At 46.5% G+C, this 17735-nt stretch overlaps 1 protein-coding gene across 1 annotated transcript in view; it reads left to right on the forward strand.

Moving 5' to 3' along the window:
- Window positions 1-16548, forward strand: part of LOC120836600 (homeobox protein Nkx-2.1-like) — a 37841-nt gene extending 21293 nt beyond the window's left edge. Inside the window, exons 2-5 of the mRNA XM_042288740.1 lie at window positions 10125-10342; window positions 12109-12210; window positions 14074-14497; window positions 14809-16548. Of these exons, the coding sequence (XP_042144674.1) occupies window positions 10125-10342; window positions 12109-12210; window positions 14074-14497; window positions 14809-14954 (890 nt within the window). The 3' untranslated portion in view covers window positions 14955-16548. The remainder of the gene's footprint in view (window positions 1-10124; window positions 10343-12108; window positions 12211-14073; window positions 14498-14808) is intronic.
- Window positions 16549-17735: the final 1187 nt, after the last annotated feature.

Here is a 17735-nt window from a genome sequence, read left to right on the forward strand (position 1 = left end):
CTACGCCGCAGATGAACTAAGGAAGCGTAAGAACGACATTCATGCTTTCGTATTCACAACTCATAAAAAATGCTTAAATGTCCTCAGATTTTTTTTTTTTTTTTGAACGAGCAAAGCAAAGATGGCGCATTTTTTTGTTTTGTGCGCTCGTTGCTCCATTTTTTTCCCCTCGATTCTCGGTTCCACGCGTGAAAGACGCAGCAGTAACGTCGCCCGGCTGACGCGACGCAGGTTCCGGTATTCCTCCGGGTCCGTGCCAAGAAGCATCTGTCAAAACTCGTCTAGCAAGCCGCGATCGTTTTTGCACGTCCAATGAACCTTTCATCCAGTAAGACCTTTTTAGGGGGCTGTGGTACACTGAAGTGTTGTGCGCTATCGCAGAGTGCGTGAAGGCATCTCCATACGCCCCCCCGCAAGTCCAGGACTTCTGCACCGAAGCCTTCTCGAGCGGGACCATGCTTGTGCCACTGTCATGCCTTCTGTTAGTAGAGCTAATGGCACTTCGCAGTAAGCTTATCGTGGTGTTCAGTATCGGTTTGTAACAGCGGCACAGAAGGATTATTTTTCGAGGCAGCTACGCGACCGTAGAGGAAAACGTCGAGTTCGCTCTTGGGCAACGGTGCCACAGTATGATGTTGGCGTTTCGCGGCCCTGTGGCTCGGTCCGTCCTCGCTGTTGTCGGCTCGTCATTTGCAACAAGTGGGTGCTCTTGGAAGGCAGTTGATTCGCGGACGTTTCGTCACGTGATCGGTCCGTCCACGGATCAGTCTGTCGTGTGAATCGGCAATAAGTATAATGTTTTCGCAGTTTAAGCACCATTATGGGTGATGTGAGACACTCGTCAATGTAAACATGTGAGAAAAACACTCGTGAATCATTCTTTACAAGGTATGTGGGCTTCTGCGATGCTTAATGCTGAGACCTGGGCCGGCTTGCTAGAACAGCGTCTCAGCTGGGACCGGGTGGAAGAAAGCAGTGCAAAAGGAGTAGCGAGCGAGCGTCCTGAGACGCGGCTTGAGACCTGCTCAGCTCGTGCGCTGGCTTTGGCGGTGCTTTCTTTACCCCAGTCACGGCTGAGACGCTATTTCTTGCAAGTCGGCCCAGGCTTTCCTCGGCTATTATTTAAGAGCGCTAGGCGTTCCTCAAGAGTGAAAAATTTGGGGACCCCTGAGGCAATGTATTAGGGTCATATATTCGGAGAATACGGTAGACAGCGTATCACAGGGGGCCGCAAATGAACTCACAATCTTTCTAAGAACGAATCAGCAAACGCCTACCAGAAACGACGGGGAAAGCAGCCATATTCATATGCTAGATTAAAAAAGTCAAGTGGAAGATATGACGAAACGATTGGTGTAAACAAACTGTGTGACGGACGATTTGCAAAGAGTCACATAGAGAAAAATATTAAATGACAACAATCCGAAATGTTCATTGCAGTCGGCATCCACAAAACTATATCCACAGGCAAGAACTCCAGGCACATCACTGTTGGATAGACTCACGTAATCGGCGGCAACTAACGAACGACGAGGCACCCTGACCGGCTAAAGAGGCCAGAAGCAGAGAAGACACAAGTCGAGGATATCCAGAGACACGTCACCATATCCACTGAACGTCGGCTGCAGCATAACGTGCTGGAAGACCAAATTACCGAAAAACCCCCGCAGCAGTATCCAGAAAGGAAGACCGGAGGAACCGTCGACCGCTCCACACGGAAACCAGAGTGCGACTGGTGTCCTGACCGTCGCACGGCGGAACGGGCCCCTCTCCTTTGGGTACGGGCCGGCTCCACTCCGCGCCAAGGACCTCTAGAAAGACTCCAGGAGGAGGGCGCACCGTCGGGCTTCGAGGATCTCTCAGGACGACGTAGGCCTCGCTCCCAAGCACGAGCGCCGCGGCGCACTCCCAAGCGCACCTTGGAGAGCGACGCTCGCGCAAGAGGTCCACGAGAGGTACTCTTTCGGACGGCCCAAGGTAGAAGAGGGGAGAGAAGGAGGAGAGGACCACGAGGGCGCAGGGAAAAGGCTCTGGAAGGTCCTTGTGTACGGCGCAGGAGGACCACTCCAGCCGCAGGATATTGAGGGGGGTTCTTGAGAAGGGACGTGGAGCACCGGGACCCCAAGTGTTCGGGACTTGGGTACGTCATTGACGACGACGGCGGCGGCGACGATGGCGACGACGACGGCGTGGGCACTACACTGAGTGCAAGTCCTCTCTCCACGCCCGAATGTGAACTGGGCGACTGCGTCATTCGGGACGACGAGTGCCCGGTACTTGTAGAAACAAGCGCCGTCATCCGGGATGGCTTTTTCTTTTGAAGCCTCGGGAGTTCTTGAGACGACATTTTTTTCTTTAGGCTCGGATTTATGCTGCTCTTTTCGCTCCTTCGAAAATGAGGTTCCTCTTGAGAAGGATTCGCGTTCCTCGGTCTGTGACGATAAGCACCTCCTTCCAGAAATGTGTGCCGCCCGTTATGCCATGTCTTTCCCAGACACGAGCTTATGCTCATAAGAAGGTTCATGACTTTTTTCGAGGATTAACAATGAGGAGTTGCGCTGAGATCGCCAGCAACGCAAGCAAATGTATTTTAGAAGATGAGCGTTAACACCATTATAATCCCGTAGAAATATATTTCATCTTAGATTTATGCCACATACGCCTGCAAAAGAATTAATCTGAACGATCCACCAAAATTTCAAAAAATGCAAATGTTTGTTTTTGTCTGTTAACCTTAGATCATGGCTGCACGTAATATTACAACCAAAAATCGCCAGAAGCCAGAAATGTCGCGCTCAGTTGGAATATTTTAAAAACAACCTTAATATATCCGTTCTTTTTCAATCTGTTATCGGTCTTCTCGACAGGGTGTTACTTTTACTAGAGTGTTAGAAGTATGTGTCAGTATAGTAATACTAACAAACAATTTTATCAAGCACTTCACGGAGATTAGTTTTGTTTCATTTGTGAAGATAATTGCTGATGTTTTGTATTTATACAGATTTAGCAGCAAGTAAATCTATCTGTATTGATAAAATTTCGTATAGCAAAATTTTGTTCTTTCGAAGTTAATCAAGCATAAGCAACGTCTGCCATATTAATAATGTTTAGTATATGTTTACTTGATGTTCATCTCATTATTGACTTTAACTCAGTTATGAACTGGGTGACCTCTATTTGTTCCACTTTATTTTGAACCCCGCCTACTTTGAGTCGTACGACCGTTATTTACAAATAATGAAAAAACTGTCAATCAATTGTTGTTAGCTTTTTTGAATATCTATTTACCTGTTACGGTGCGGTTCTTCCTGTTTGACTGATGTATTTGTTTATGCCATTTCTTTCTAATGTTTGCGAATAAGCTTTGCTTAAATCCGCACTTCTTATAAATAGTGCTCTTTGTGTCCTTCCGCGTCAAAAAATCCAATTTTATATTTGGTTATCATTTGTGGGTCAATGTTTTATTTTACTTTTTTGTGCTAAAATATAACTACTTCTTTAAAAAACGCTCTCAGCCCGAGTAAACAAGTGGTTAATTAAAGACATAAAAACATACATCAACCTGACTACTTATGTGCACCACCTCTTCGTGGAGAGTATAAACAAGAGGGTTTTGTTCATCGAGGGTATATTTTAAAAATGGAATACTGAATGCTTACTTTCGCATGGCAGCCCAGCCAAAAGCTCCATTTCTTCGAAATGCTCCTTTTGCCGATGTTCGTGTGTATCGGTTTGATTCTCAAACGGAGAGCCCATCACATCTCCGACTTTTTCTCTTAAAGTCTGAGTGCAAGAAATTATAAAATTATTAACAATAAAATGCAAAATAAATATCATGTATTTTTGAACCACTTCTCTGATTTAAAATATATTTACAGGGCTCGTTTGTGTTCATGTTGGGAACATTTCTGCCAATTTTTGTTAACCTGGGTGAAGTACAAAACAAAAAAAATTACAAGCGTTCAAAGACGAAAGTGGGCGTGTCTGCATTGGAAAACTATCGTTTTCAAATTACTTATAAATTTGTCGTTTTCATGTGTTACATTGCATCAGGACAGTTCAGAGCAGATAACTATGGAGCTATATTTCTATGTTATACCATCTTTCATGACAAAAAAGCTACATAGACACAAATTCAGTTTTTTTATATTTCCATCCTTTGTCCAAACTTTTAGTTATTGAGCATGAAAAATGACAAACATAAAAATACAAGCTCATAGTTATCTTCCCCTTAAAAACTCACCCCAGAAAAATTAATAAAAATGAATCCAAGTTGCGGAATAACAAAACGATAGTTTTCCTAAAGTTAAATTTATGCCAAAAAAGTGGAATGGAGAAAAATGCGTTCAAGGTGCTCCAACGTCTACCTTTTTTTAGCATCGGTGGACCGAAAATAATTAATAAAAAAATTATTTATGCAGTGTAAACTAATGAAACTTTCAGGGAATACTCTCGAGATGTTGGTGGATGTAAATATTACATTTTTCAAAATCAACTTTTTTATGCAGAAATTGTTTTTTTCTGGGTAGTGTCCCCCCTTAATATTATTGTATAATTAAAGACTGCAATGTTCCCGGGGAATTTATTTATTTAGGAATGCTGCGGCTCTCCATTGGGAGCCACAGCGGGAGTGAGGTACGGTCGCGATCAAGCTTATTTGCAACGCTCCATTGAGCGTTGTTTCCGGCGGAGCGCTAGCCTGGCGGTAGACGATGGTGTCACTCGGTCACGTGCTGGCGGGACCATTTCAGAGCGCGGGGGGGGGGGGGGGGGGGGGGGGGAGAGCACGGTAGATTCCGAGCTCGGGCGGGTATCGCATCAGATAACGTTAAACAAGCTGTATCAAAAATACGCAATAATCAAAACGATTTCATTTGATCTTTGTATAATTTTTGTCTCCGAAAATGATATGTGTAATGCAAGGTGCCAAATAAAGATACAAATGAAAAATAAAAAAAGATCAAGTGGTGCATGTTAAGTCTTGAGCATGTGATCAGACAACCTACCTGGCTCCCCCCGCCCTCCGAGATGAGCCTGCCGCCACGTGACCAATATACCTGCTCCAATACGTTCAGCGCCACGACGGAAGGAGATTTTGGGAACCCTCGGTACGGATCACACGCTTTCTCGTCTCGTTTACGTGATTGCGCGTGAGTCGGGGCAGCTACCGCCAGCAGCAGCCGTCGCAGCCATCCGCCGGAAAGTCGTACGTCGTTGGCGTCGTGCTGTATATGCGCTGTCTGTGGTATCCGGGTGAACCTTGGTCTGCGTTGTTCCGTCAGACAAAACTTCACAGTCCTTCCTCGTCTTGAACCGTCACCGAATCTACTTCTTTTTTTTTTCTCCGCAAGCGTGGCATGGCTAGACTAGGTTCGGCAAGGTGTTGGTGCAGCAGACGACGGAGCCGGTACAAAGAAGAGTGAGGAGAAAGGGGCAGCCTCGCAAGCTAGCACGCGGGATACCCTCTCCCCTCATTTCCGTGTGTTCGTTCGACTCGGCTGCTCGAGCGTTGTTGCCTTGGTAACCTAGGCCTGCTCGCGTATGTCATGAGTGGTGGCGGGAGGAAAGATAATGGGAGGGGCGTACCAAGGACTCCCATAATTCGTCGCGCGGCGTGGGCACGCTTTTGGGATTTTCGCAAAGGGCCCATTGATACCCATGGCTGCCGCCAGGCTAGCGCCTTGCAGAAAGTACGTATGGTCGAGCGTTCCAGTTAAGCTTGATTTTGGCTTTACGATGTTAAAATATACAGTAAAAAGGACAAGCACTTATGAGCGGTCTACGTAAATATACAGAAAAAGGAACGTGCGCACAAAAGTAATCTAATTAAGAATGTCGTTATAGCATCAGTAAATATCTGAATTGATGATAGCGTTGCTACTTCATTACTTAGACATGGTGACCCTGGAGCGACGGGACAAATAGGGACGGACAGACACGAAACTCCGAACGCGACCCGTGTCTGTGCGTCGCTTTTTGTCCCCTCGCTTAAGGGTTATCATGTCTATCATTAACCAGCTCGCCTGCTTATTTGCTTTAATTTCATTACTTAGCGAACTCCATTCTTTTATTGAACGGGGAAAAAACTAATATTTGCAAACATCGTGTTTTAAATTTGTACTGGTGGATAGCTTTGGTTGGATTGATTCTGGACGGTCCAGGTTAGGAGAGCATGATATAATCAATTAAATTTGCCACGAATAAAGGTGTGATAATATTTCAATCTGATTCTTGATGATTTAGCTTTAAATGTTTGAACGTTGGCTTGTTTAATCGAGTGTGACCTATAAACATGGTTTCCGAATGTACTAAAAATTAACCTAACGCCTTTTTTTGACGCCTTCCAATTTGCTTTTTCTGCCCTGTGAGAAAACCTAATGTACTAGTATACTCCAGCATAGTTCTAATTAGTCTTTATATGCTATACGTTTTGTTTTAGTGTCTGCAAATGTAATTGTGCGTCTAAGTAAAAAGCATACTCTCGCCTTGCTCACTATGTTGTCAATACTCAGATGCTAAGTCAGTTTTTTTTTTACTAAAGGTAATACCAAAATGTTTATAATTGTCTACCGTTTGTACGTCTTTTCCGTTTAAAGACTAGCTAAATTTTCTATTATTTTTTTCCTCGGGTTATTGACATCGCTTTTTTTTTTTTCATAATTTATTTGCATTTGCCATCTGCTTGACCATTTCTGTATTTTTTGTAGGGCATTGGTGATGTTTAATTGATCCTGCTGGGTCGGTATCGTTGGGCGACTGACAAAATCATTTGCAAAAAGTTCAGTTGGAACGGGGATGTCCCTGGAGGTATCATTTAAATGAGGAAAACGTCTGGAGTGACGAGGAGGTAGGCGGTGTCTCAGTATTGATATGGAAATTTGGGATCGATTTATAAGTAGGTAGTGATTCAATCTAATGATATGTAATTATATATAATAAATAAGAAATATTTAAGGATATAATATTAATCTTCAGTTGTTAGGCTGAAAACATTTTTGAATATGAAATACATATAGGCTCACAGAAAGCACGTTGCAATGATTGATTTCTGTGTTGTTGACAAACTTTTCTTGTCAGATAGGAAGTGTAATGTAGGCCAGACGGGGTGGTACGTGAATCACTCGAATTACAGTGATGCTGAACCGAAATTTGGATTTCGCAAAATAAGGTCGCAGAAGCGTTGAGCGGGACGCTACGAACTCCAAAACCTCACTCATACATCGATATCTCAAACGCATGGCCGTATTTTTGGAAAAGAAGGGCGCGATGAAGCGAGGATTGTGACGTCACAATCCTCCTGGAACAATTGAGAATGAGGGAAAGCGGCCTCACTTCTCTCCTCCTCGCTTCGGTTTCACCCTCTCGAGGGAACGTAGCGAGAAGGAGAGGGAATGAGAATCGTGACGTGACATAACTCGTTGGCCTCGTCGGCCGCGATCAGTCGAGCACTTCGTTTTCTAAAATACGGTCATCCGTTAGAGATATCGCCGTATGAGTGATGCACTGGGGTCTTGCAGACTACCGCCTATTGCTCCAGCCTTGTTTCGCGAACTCTAAATTTCGATTCGGTTCAGTATCCCTTTAAAGGAGGAGCCCTATTCCCTGGGGCCCCAGGGGCTGCCATTGTAGACCTGACTTGGGCAGGGTCACTATCCTCCAGCGACACAGGAAAAGTGACAAGGGAAATTACTGAGCCGTTCTTTCAGTTCTTTATCGCAAGCTTGCAAGCGAAACTTCCTTGTCAGTATCGGGAAAGGAGGTTACCCCTGGGGTAGGAAATCAAAGACGTCACATAGGTTCCTATCTTTGTGATCACGTAGTCCCGGTTTGCCACTACACAAGGTGCCCCCCCCCCCCTCCCCCCTAACCAAAAAAACAACAACAACAGCAAAACCTTTACAAGCTTTTTTATCACAAAACTAAAGTACGCATCGTCGAATCATCTTCCCCCACCCAAAGGTAGCGGCTGAGTTCCGAACAAGATGCCGACCTTTTAACACTCTCAGTGATTTTCATTCAAAACCTACAGGTGATTATCTAGAGTTTCCAATGTGAAAACTGCTGCCGTCAGAGCTTTCTAATGCATGAAGCTCCATGGTGCCAGTTACAGAAAACGGGCGAAAATGGACACCATTTTCCCCTTGAATTTTTCACAAAATCACTTATAACTTTTAATTAAGCAAACGATTCGTGCTGAAAAAATTGGCACCTGGTTCGGACCGCTGGCGCTACGTTTGGGTGGATAATGAGCGTTGGGCGGTGCATAGTTTATTTTTTTTTGCGGTAAAAACAACGATGAAATTTGTTTTTGAAAAGAGGGGAAGGTTACCAATCATCCATTAATACAGCTCCGTGTACTTCCTTTCACCCTATGTCCAGTCGCAGCGGACGCTAAGAGCGGATGGTACCAATTAGACAGCTTCGAAAGAGCGCCTCATGGTGTTAGTGATGTTTCTGTACGTGTTGAATCATTGTTCAACCAGTCATAAACCGAAAGGCCGAGGACTTGAGGACTTCACACTACTGGATTGTCACATTAGCTCGTAGCGTTTTCTGCCTCTGAACTTAATCTTCAAGAAAGTGTAGGTCATCGCCAAGACGTATACCAACCATGCACTCCATATCATCACTGAGATATCCGTGTTTTGAATCTGGCGAGTTTCCTCGCTTTCTTCGTGCTCTATACGACTCTGAAACTTCAGCCGCGATCGCAGCTGTCTCCTCTCGTTGTTGGCGTTTGCTGTTCCCTATCATGTATACGGGCTAAAGGTATTTCAAGAATACCTTTTCGCAAATGGGCCAATATGCGGGAACAACACCTCCGAGGTAAATTAAAAAAAAAAAAAAGGCCGTAGTGCCGGAATTTTTACGACACCTATACGGAAAGACCGACGCGCGCGGTCGCATTCCACACGTGTGTTGTGCATGTGTTCAACCAGGAATAGGTGTGTTCCACCTGACGGAACATTAATCCCCAGCCGGGATCTGACGCCGCATACTCGTGTCCAATTCGTGCCACGCGTTGGACTCCCGAAGGTGGCGTGCAGCACTACGGTATTTGGCATCCAGGAGCTGTGGCCCACAGTCTCGGGGATGCGGGCTGGGGGTCGGACAAGGCGATCTGTACTACAACGCACCACGATACAATAAAATTGATTATTTCTTTCATTTTGTAGATTTTACAGCTTAATTCCAACTTCAGCCAAGGGGGTTTGTACGTGGGACGCGACAGTTGTGGTGCAAGGGGAAAAATAAAGTAATCTAACGAGAACACACGTTCCCGCCCGTCCCTCCCGCAGTCTACCCTCCCGACGGCGAGGTCCCGGCGGAGGACCCATAGCTATGGCACGGACTTTCAGTTGCACGGCGGATTCACATACGTGTGACTTTACACGACTTTAGTTGCTGCGCAAGAGCAGCGCTCGGCGCCTTGCGTGTGCAAACGAGAACTTGATTCTAAAGAGCGTCTTCATAGACCCCACGAAAGACAGTTTGCTGAGGCCGTCTGAGGCGTGCTTCTTCTTTGCACGATGTAACGTTGGTCCTTCGTGAACTGTCTGCAGATGTCTTGGAAGCATCATCAGCAAACGTGCTTTGAAGGCCGCTTCACGCGCGTCCGGATACAGTTACGTCACCGTGTTGGCCGTGAAATTTTTAACTCTCGTATATACGACGTGCAGGGTATCACAAAACGATTACAGGGTCTTTTTCACCGCAAAAACAAACTAGGCCTTGCCGAACGCTCACTCGCCCAAAAGTAGCGAGGTCACAACCAGATGCTAAAGTTTCAGCCCGATCCGATGCCTTATTCAAAAGTTATAAGTGATTTTCTGTTGCCATAGAGCCCCATGGTATTCGAAAACTCCATCGGCCGCCATTTTCCAATTGAAAGTTTCAGAAAACCTCTTATAGCTTTTAAATAAGGTGTCCGTTCGGGCTGAAACTTTGGCACCTGGTTGTGACCTCTAGCGGTACCTTTGGGGGTAAATTAGCGTTCGGCGAAGCCTAGTCTGTTTTTGACGGTTAAAAAAACAAAAAAAACCTTTGTAAATTTGTTTTTGTGACACCCTGTATACGAACGCTGCACTCGTACCGCGTCCTAAGTGTTTCCACCCCCTCGGCAGTCTCCCGGCTGATGGGGGGTCCCGGCGGCGCCGGCGGCGGTCCCCAGCTGGGCCAGGCGCTGTCGGCAGCCTGCGGCGGCACGGGCCCCGGCGGAGACTCGATGGGCAAGTCGGCCGCGGCCGCAGCGGCGGCAGCGGCATGTGCGGCCGCCGCGGCGGCAGCCGGCATGCAGTTCCCGCTCGGCCAGCGCCGCAAGCGCCGCGTCCTCTTCACGCAGGTGAGAACGCCGCTCCTTCGGCCGCTGGGGAGCCTCCTTGAGAGCTCGGAATCGCGTTTCTCTCGCGGTTCGTCGAGCAACCCCCAGAACTACACAGGCTGTGTATACCCGAGCGCCATTCGGGTGGAAACAAATTGGTGTCAATAAATCGACGAACAAAGAGCATTGAAGCTTTTCACAAGGCGTCTTTATGTGTTCTATCTATTAGACTAATTTATTTATAATTGTAAGACTTTGAGAAAAAAATCAGCCTTAAAAAGCTTTATTCTTTATTTTTTACGGTTAAAGAGGAAAACAGCGAAGGCATTCTGGTTTGACGCTGCTACTTTTAGATGGCGCAACGTAAAGTAAAAACGTAAAAGCCTTTTTTTCTTGATAGATGAACGCACTAAAGTTAATGTAGCATATCCGAACGTACGTGGTACCATCTCTGTGCAGCAGCGTCAACCAGAAACGTTTTCGCCATTTGTGCATGAAAAAAAAAATATATATATATAATTTATTCTTGAAGTCTATAAAAATACAACTCGAGTATAAAAAGATCCGCCACCTAAACACAACTTTGTGAAAAGCTTCGATTCACTCTGTTTATTGGCTTATTTATAGGAATGTTTTTTCAGCGGAATTAGACTCGAAAACGCTTTGTGTGTATATATATGTTCTGTACACTCAGCCTTTGCCGTTTCCGACGTGCTGTTTATGATATCTCTGAATTCTGCAAATCTATTGTGAAATCCACAAATTCAAGCGTTGCGAAGACCACGATCAAGAATATACCCGCGCATTTCAGTGCCGTGGCGTCCGTGGCAGGCAGGCTTGCAGATGGTGCAGACGGTAAAAAAAAAAAAAAAAAGTACGCCGCGCTTTTTTTTTCTAGTGCGTGATTACTAGAGCGAGCTTACCGAGCCTTTATTTGACACCATAGAACTTCGTCTACTCGCCTGAGAAAAACTTTACTGGCCAAAGAGTGAGCCCGTACTACCGCTGGTGTCACTTTCTCATTTTTGCCAGGAGAAACTTCCTGTTTAAAAAAAACATATGCTAAAAATAAAAATAAAAAATCCAATAAATTTGCGAAACAAGATATTTTGGTTTGGATTACTACTCGAGTTGGACTCGATTTGGGTTACTACTCGAGCGATGTTTGCTTGTGTGCATAATCAATTCGAAAAAAAAAAAAACTGGAACCTCATAAAACAATATTAAAAAAAATAATAATAAAACGCCCGAGTACTTTTTAACCCACGCTTATGAGGAGACGACCCTAATGGCAGGCAAGTCGGCGAGAGCAAAGAATGGAAATAAACGACTGTGCGCGGAGGCACAAGCATTGGAGGGGTGAAGAAAAAGGAAATTCCCCGAACCTGGAGAGCGCTGTGGAGGCCACGAATGTAAGGCGCCCAGCAAGGAACACGACAAGCACAACGCCGCGACTCTCAGCATCTTTGCCGAGATGCTGAGTTCTTTCTAGGATTGAGCGATAATACCCTTCAGGGTTCTTTATTTTCGCTAATTAAATGTTAAATACCGAATGCTAGTTATTTAAATCGCTGATCAGTATGTATTTATTGCTCCTTACCCCCGCCGTGGCTGGCGGCTTGTTCTTAAAACAAGTTTGTTCATTCTCGACCTCGCTATTTCAAGAAACGTCTGCATTCTTCGCCGAAACACCCGGCCATATAGAAACTTGCAATGCATACGACAGCGATCCTTGGCGCGGGCGGCAGTCTCCGAGTGTAACCACGACTGCTTCCCTCTGGTCCCAGGCCCAAGTGTACGAGCTGGAACGGAGGTTCAAGCAACAGAAGTACCTGTCCGCACCGGAGAGGGAACACCTGGCGAGCCTCATCCACCTCACACCAACCCAGGTATGGTGGTCGCACCTCGAATGCAAGGGCGGACTTAAGGAAGTGGATCAGCTTTGCTTTAATAAAATCATATATATAAACCAGCCAAAGTTTATTTTTCGGTGCCATATCAAATATTGCGTCGACAAAATACACGTGGCCAACGCTTAAGCCGTAACGTCATATCTAAGCAAACTCCCCGCCCCCCCCCCCCCCCGCCCCCACCCCCACCCCGTCCCCCTCCTCCGCCAGCCGAATGCCCATCGCTCCTCCTAGGCCTGACCCATAAATCAGCACCCTGCTCGAACGCAGCGCCCGACTGTTTGGTCTATAGACCAACTCAACTCTCTGACGTCACGCCAGTGCGGTGGCGCTGCTGTCGGCACTGCGCATGCGCAGATGGAAGTTGCGGTGACGTCAGAGAGACGCCGAGTTCTGATTGGCTCTGAGGGGAAAGATAGTAGGCAGACATTGAGGCAGCTTGCTTTGATGTCTACCCGCTATCCTTTCGTCGGAGCCAATCAGAGGTCGGCGTCTTTCTGACGTCACTGCAGCCTCCTGCAAAAGAAGTGGACGAACCTAATATGAAAGGAAGTAAAGAGCCACCGCGTCAGGGCTCAGAGTGATTACCCTTCGGGCTGCTCGTTGCTTGGAATCATCGTTACCGCAGTTATCTGAAACGCTATCCGAGCTCGCCGGAAGCGCTTTTTCCGTCTTCCACGAATGTTCGAACGGCGCTCGAAAGAGCAAACCGATATCGCACCAGCTTCCTTACGCCGTATGTGAGGTCGAGGGAACTCGGATTTAGTCTTCAATCACTCAACTGCTGCCAACCGCGCTGACCCGGCGAAATTACTCGCAGCCCGACGCGACGATGACGCCAATATAAAGAAGCGCTGAAAGTAGTACGTCACCATTCCTCTCGTTGTCTTTCTGCTTTTGCTATTGCGCATTCAACCAGTGGGGCACAGTGAACGCGCCGTGAAGTTTCTTTCTGCGCAAGAGTGGTGTAGCCGGCGATAGCCCTAGTGATAGCTAGAAGGTTATTGAGGTATTTGACATACAAAGCAAAAGAGCATTATTAAACTGCAAAATAGAAACGAACAAAGCCCCGGTGGATTCCCGACATACTCGAGGACCATCGCGTGCACACATTCCGAGAGAAATTTGAGCATCCCCTGATTTTGCCATTGCTTGCTGCGCAAAGAAAGCTACCACGCTCGGTAAATCGTACGGTGCCAAGCGGCAGAACACGCCCTTATACCCTTTTTTATATATCAGTAAAATACGATAACGCGAGGAGATTGTGGGTCACGTACTGATGCTTAGCGCGCCAAATTACAGCAAAATGCAGGTTACATATACTGCAACAGTTTGCCCTGATACCTTAGTTTGATACCAGTTTCTTTTTGTGTATATTATTCCCGTACTACGCAAGTCCACTAGAATAGATACAATTATTCGTCAATGCCGCAATAGAAACAAAACTATTGCACACTATTGACTGTACTATTTCAGGTCAAGGGTAGTTCCTTTTACCTAAGTAGCAAATTAACCAAAACAAAAATAGCCGCGAGTTCTTTTCCCTGCAGAACGCGCTAACAGTCAATTACGAAAAAAAAAAAAACTAATTTAATGACGAAGCCGAGATTTTGACTAAAATGTGATGTGCGCAGGAACCTTGTGCATGGCGCTTAACTTGTTTATTGTGCATGCGCACATCAGTTTTCAAATCTAATCACATTCCGAACTTCGCCATTCGCTAGTATCCTTCTGTTGTTCGCCATGATCGGCTGTCACTTTGTTGTAAAGAAAACGTGGAATCAATACTTTTCTAGAGTGCAGTAGCGATCAACGGGCTCACGCACGATAATCTACCCGCAGGTGAAGATCTGGTTCCAGAACCACCGCTACAAGTGCAAACGGCAGGCCAAAGAAAAAGCCATGGCCGAGCAGCAGCTCCACCACGGTGCGACCAGCGGTGGCTCGACCAACTCTCACGCCGAATCCACCGGTGGCGGTGGACACCATTCCCCGCGCAAGGTGGCCGTGCCCGTGCTCGTCAAGGACGGCAAGCCCTGTGGCAGTTCTTCCGGTGAAGAAGACGCCGTTGGAGACCTCCTCGTCAGTTCCGGCTCTGTCGGGGCATCGGTGTCCCAGTCGCATCAGCATCATCAGTCGCAGAGAGGAAGTGGTCTGATGCATCATCAGCATCATCACCACAGGTCGTGCCTGGGAGACGGGACGGCCGGCTCCAGGATGATGTGCGGGACGCAGCCCACAAGCGCCAGTCCTCTGGGCATCAACGGTAAGTGGAATGCTAGATGGCGCGAGCTACTTCGTGTGGCAAATTGTGGCGAGCGAGCTAATTCATGTGGCAAATTGACGCCACATGAATTGACATCACGTGACGTAGTCATGTGACGTGACATAATGGGGTAAAGTCGTGGTGTCACGTGATACAAAAAAGGCACACGACGTCAATTTGCGCCTTTGTACAAAGGGGAATGCACAGACAGATGGACGAACAAAATTCTGGCATTACGAGGTTCTGTTGAAACGCATTCCATGTCTCGAAGAAACACGTTTTGAAGCACACTGTCTCCTTCTCCAACCCAGGTATGACGTCGTACAGCCAAGCGGTCGACCTCAACTCAGGGTCGGTGGTCGGCAACACCGGTTCGGGGGTCGGCGGCAGCGGCATGGCGTCGTCGATGCCATCCATGTGCCCGTCCTACCTGCAACTCCAGGGGCGGACTTGGTGACTGGACCTCTGGGACGCCTCGTGACCCCAGCGGACTCACGGGACGTCCCCGGCGACCGTTAAGCGAGAGGTCGCCGACGTTGTCACCTTCACGGACGAAGAGGAGGACGACGAGGACGACGACGAGGATGACGTTTACGGCGCGGTGCGATCGGGTGAAGACTCGGCAGACCAGCAGCAGCAACAGCAAGACCTTCGCGATCTTGTGCTCTGAAGACGTCATCGAGGAAAAAGCCTTCGGTGTGTTTGTTAGAGGTCGTTGAATCAGAGAGCTGCAAGACACTGAGACAAAATGCTGCCCACGACAGGGAATATAAACCCTTTGCGTTTTTATATAGGACCTCACAATGCTGTGAAAGGGGACAAGGCTACAGCTACAGTGTGCTTAGAGATATTGAACACCGTTTGAAAAAAAAAAGAAAACGGAATGTGACTGGGACCTCGTGCTCCTCTGCATCTCAAGAACGTTTTGCAAGACGTGAACCTTAACCCCACTTGTACTTCGTGCTATAGAAGTCCCTAAACCTGCAAGATCAAGCATTTAGAAAGGCTAATTTCACTTAGGGATCGTCAAAAGCATGTCTTCAACGAAGTTTACTATCAAAAGAATTCCTGTCATTTACGGTAGTATGATTTTGGAACTACCGCTCACATCTAATACGTGAGTTCACTCAGAACAAACAACTAAGATTGAATGGAGCGTATGACGAAGAAATTTCACCCCCTGTGTAACTACATTTGGCCCTTCATGTGCTACGATGTTTCATACGCCCAAAGTTTTGAGGACCATCCGGTGAAACGGTCCCTAGGCGGCACCTGTGAAGCTCAGGCCAAGATCTCCACGTTGTATACGCATCCTGTCAGCAGTCAACGAATGTGTATTCTGTACGCTGAACTGCAATTTCGCCGAACGGCAGCAGAAAGTGAACGTTTTTTATTGACACTTATCATCTCCGCTGCTTGTTCGTTGGTTTGTATAGAGATGTGTTGCATGATCACTCACTTTTAGTCTATGGAATGCGCGACTATTCTAAAAGTGCTTCCGTGTAAATGACGTGACTCCCTGTTGAACCATTCGCGTAGAGCAAACTGCAGTTACTTTAGATTACAGGGTCCAATGAAGACTTGAAATCAAACTCATAGAAGGCGATTCTGCACATCAGTCGGAACCAATCATAGTTCAAGTGGAAGATCGCCAGGTTATAATGGCAAACAAGTAAAACTCGATGTATGCATGTTACAATCAGCGCTGTATCGCCGTAGGTGTACAAAAGCTCCTTAGAAGATAAACTTAAACCACGAGTAATCCAAATCGAACGACAACCCGCGTCCTATTTCCTTTGGTTTATACAGGCCTAAGTGTACAGTCATTCACGTTGTCTAGATTTGTACTGGCGCTAGCAGCATGGCGATCCCTTGCACAGGTGCGCCAAAATAGATAGTCGAAGGGTATAGAAGCAGATTAAAAAATAGCATTTTGTGTAAATAAATACATCTGGATGGCGTTAGGTTGTATGCGGTGCCATTGTATCGTAGTAAAAAACGTGTTCTTACGACCTGTACATACGAATTCATAAAGCTTCATCCAAACAAGACACGGTGCTTGCGTGGTCCTTCATTTTCCCCTCGCGCACAAGGATACCTTCGTAGATACCGATTTAGTCAAGGATTTCAAGACAAAATTTATCACAGCAATTCGTAGATACCGATTTAGCCTTCATAGACAGCGATTTAGCCTTCGTAGATACTGATTTATTGAAGGATTTCAAGACTAAATTTTCACAGCAAACCGTTTAAACCGCAGCATGGCCTATGTTCCTTTTTGCGGCATCTAACACTTAAACCGCTTAAAGCGGTGTCCTACAGACCTCTATCACGACGCTTGAATCTATTTTTTTTTTCGGTGATTGTGACTTCCCACCTGGCATTTTTAGGGTGTATCACGCAGCAATGGCATTGCCCAATCTAGAGGGGTCACTGGCGAAATCTGTCGGCATTCCTCAACTCGCCACATTTCAACATAAAACTGTTATATTGTTATTACTGCAAACCCAGATATAATTAGCCTAATTGATCTGTTAACGGCTTCCGACCAATAAGGTTGTTGTTACATCCCGCATATATGACTTTGGTACTGTATGATCCGCAACGAAAAAATGACCAATTACTGCTGTCACTGTACTCTCAAAACTGTTTTTTTTTTTTTTTTTTTTTTTTTAAGCGGAGAGCGCAATTATTATTTTTTGAGGGAAAACCGATTTTCTGTTGGCACAGCTTTCAATTGCCGTTCTTTTGCTGGCGGGCATTTTTATAACTACCACCGTGTGACACGAGTTGCAAACTTTTCGAAGCGCAAAACGAATTAAGGGAACATCCTGAACACGTCCACTTTTTTCCCGCAGCATCGACTACGTAACACTAAAGAGAACGAGTGAGAGAAAGGGAAGCGCAATGGCGCACCTGCCCTCACCCATTAACTTGCGGTGCCTCCGCGTCCTTAGAGGTCGCTTCCGTCGTCTGCGGCTGCCAGTTCTAGACAGGCGGTTCCCACAGTGAGACTTCTCGAGGAATGAGTGCCGTCTGGGAAATTGTCTGCGACCTACAAATGAAGGGCAGCCAAACATGCCTTCGGCCTTCAGAACACGTTGGCATAGATATTTTTGTTGCTCTAGGGCGCAGCTCTTAGGCGCCCGTTCCCGCATATAGCGGTGTCGGCGTAACCGCTGCATGCGGGAACGGGCGCCTAAGAGTCCCTCAATGCAACACTGCAAGCCTTGCACTA

This window comes from Ixodes scapularis, unplaced genomic scaffold (assembly GCF_016920785.2).
Source record: "Ixodes scapularis isolate PalLabHiFi unplaced genomic scaffold, ASM1692078v2 PGA_scaffold10__122_contigs__length_95168666, whole genome shotgun sequence".
Taxonomy (NCBI): Eukaryota; Metazoa; Arthropoda; class Arachnida; order Ixodida; family Ixodidae; genus Ixodes; species Ixodes scapularis.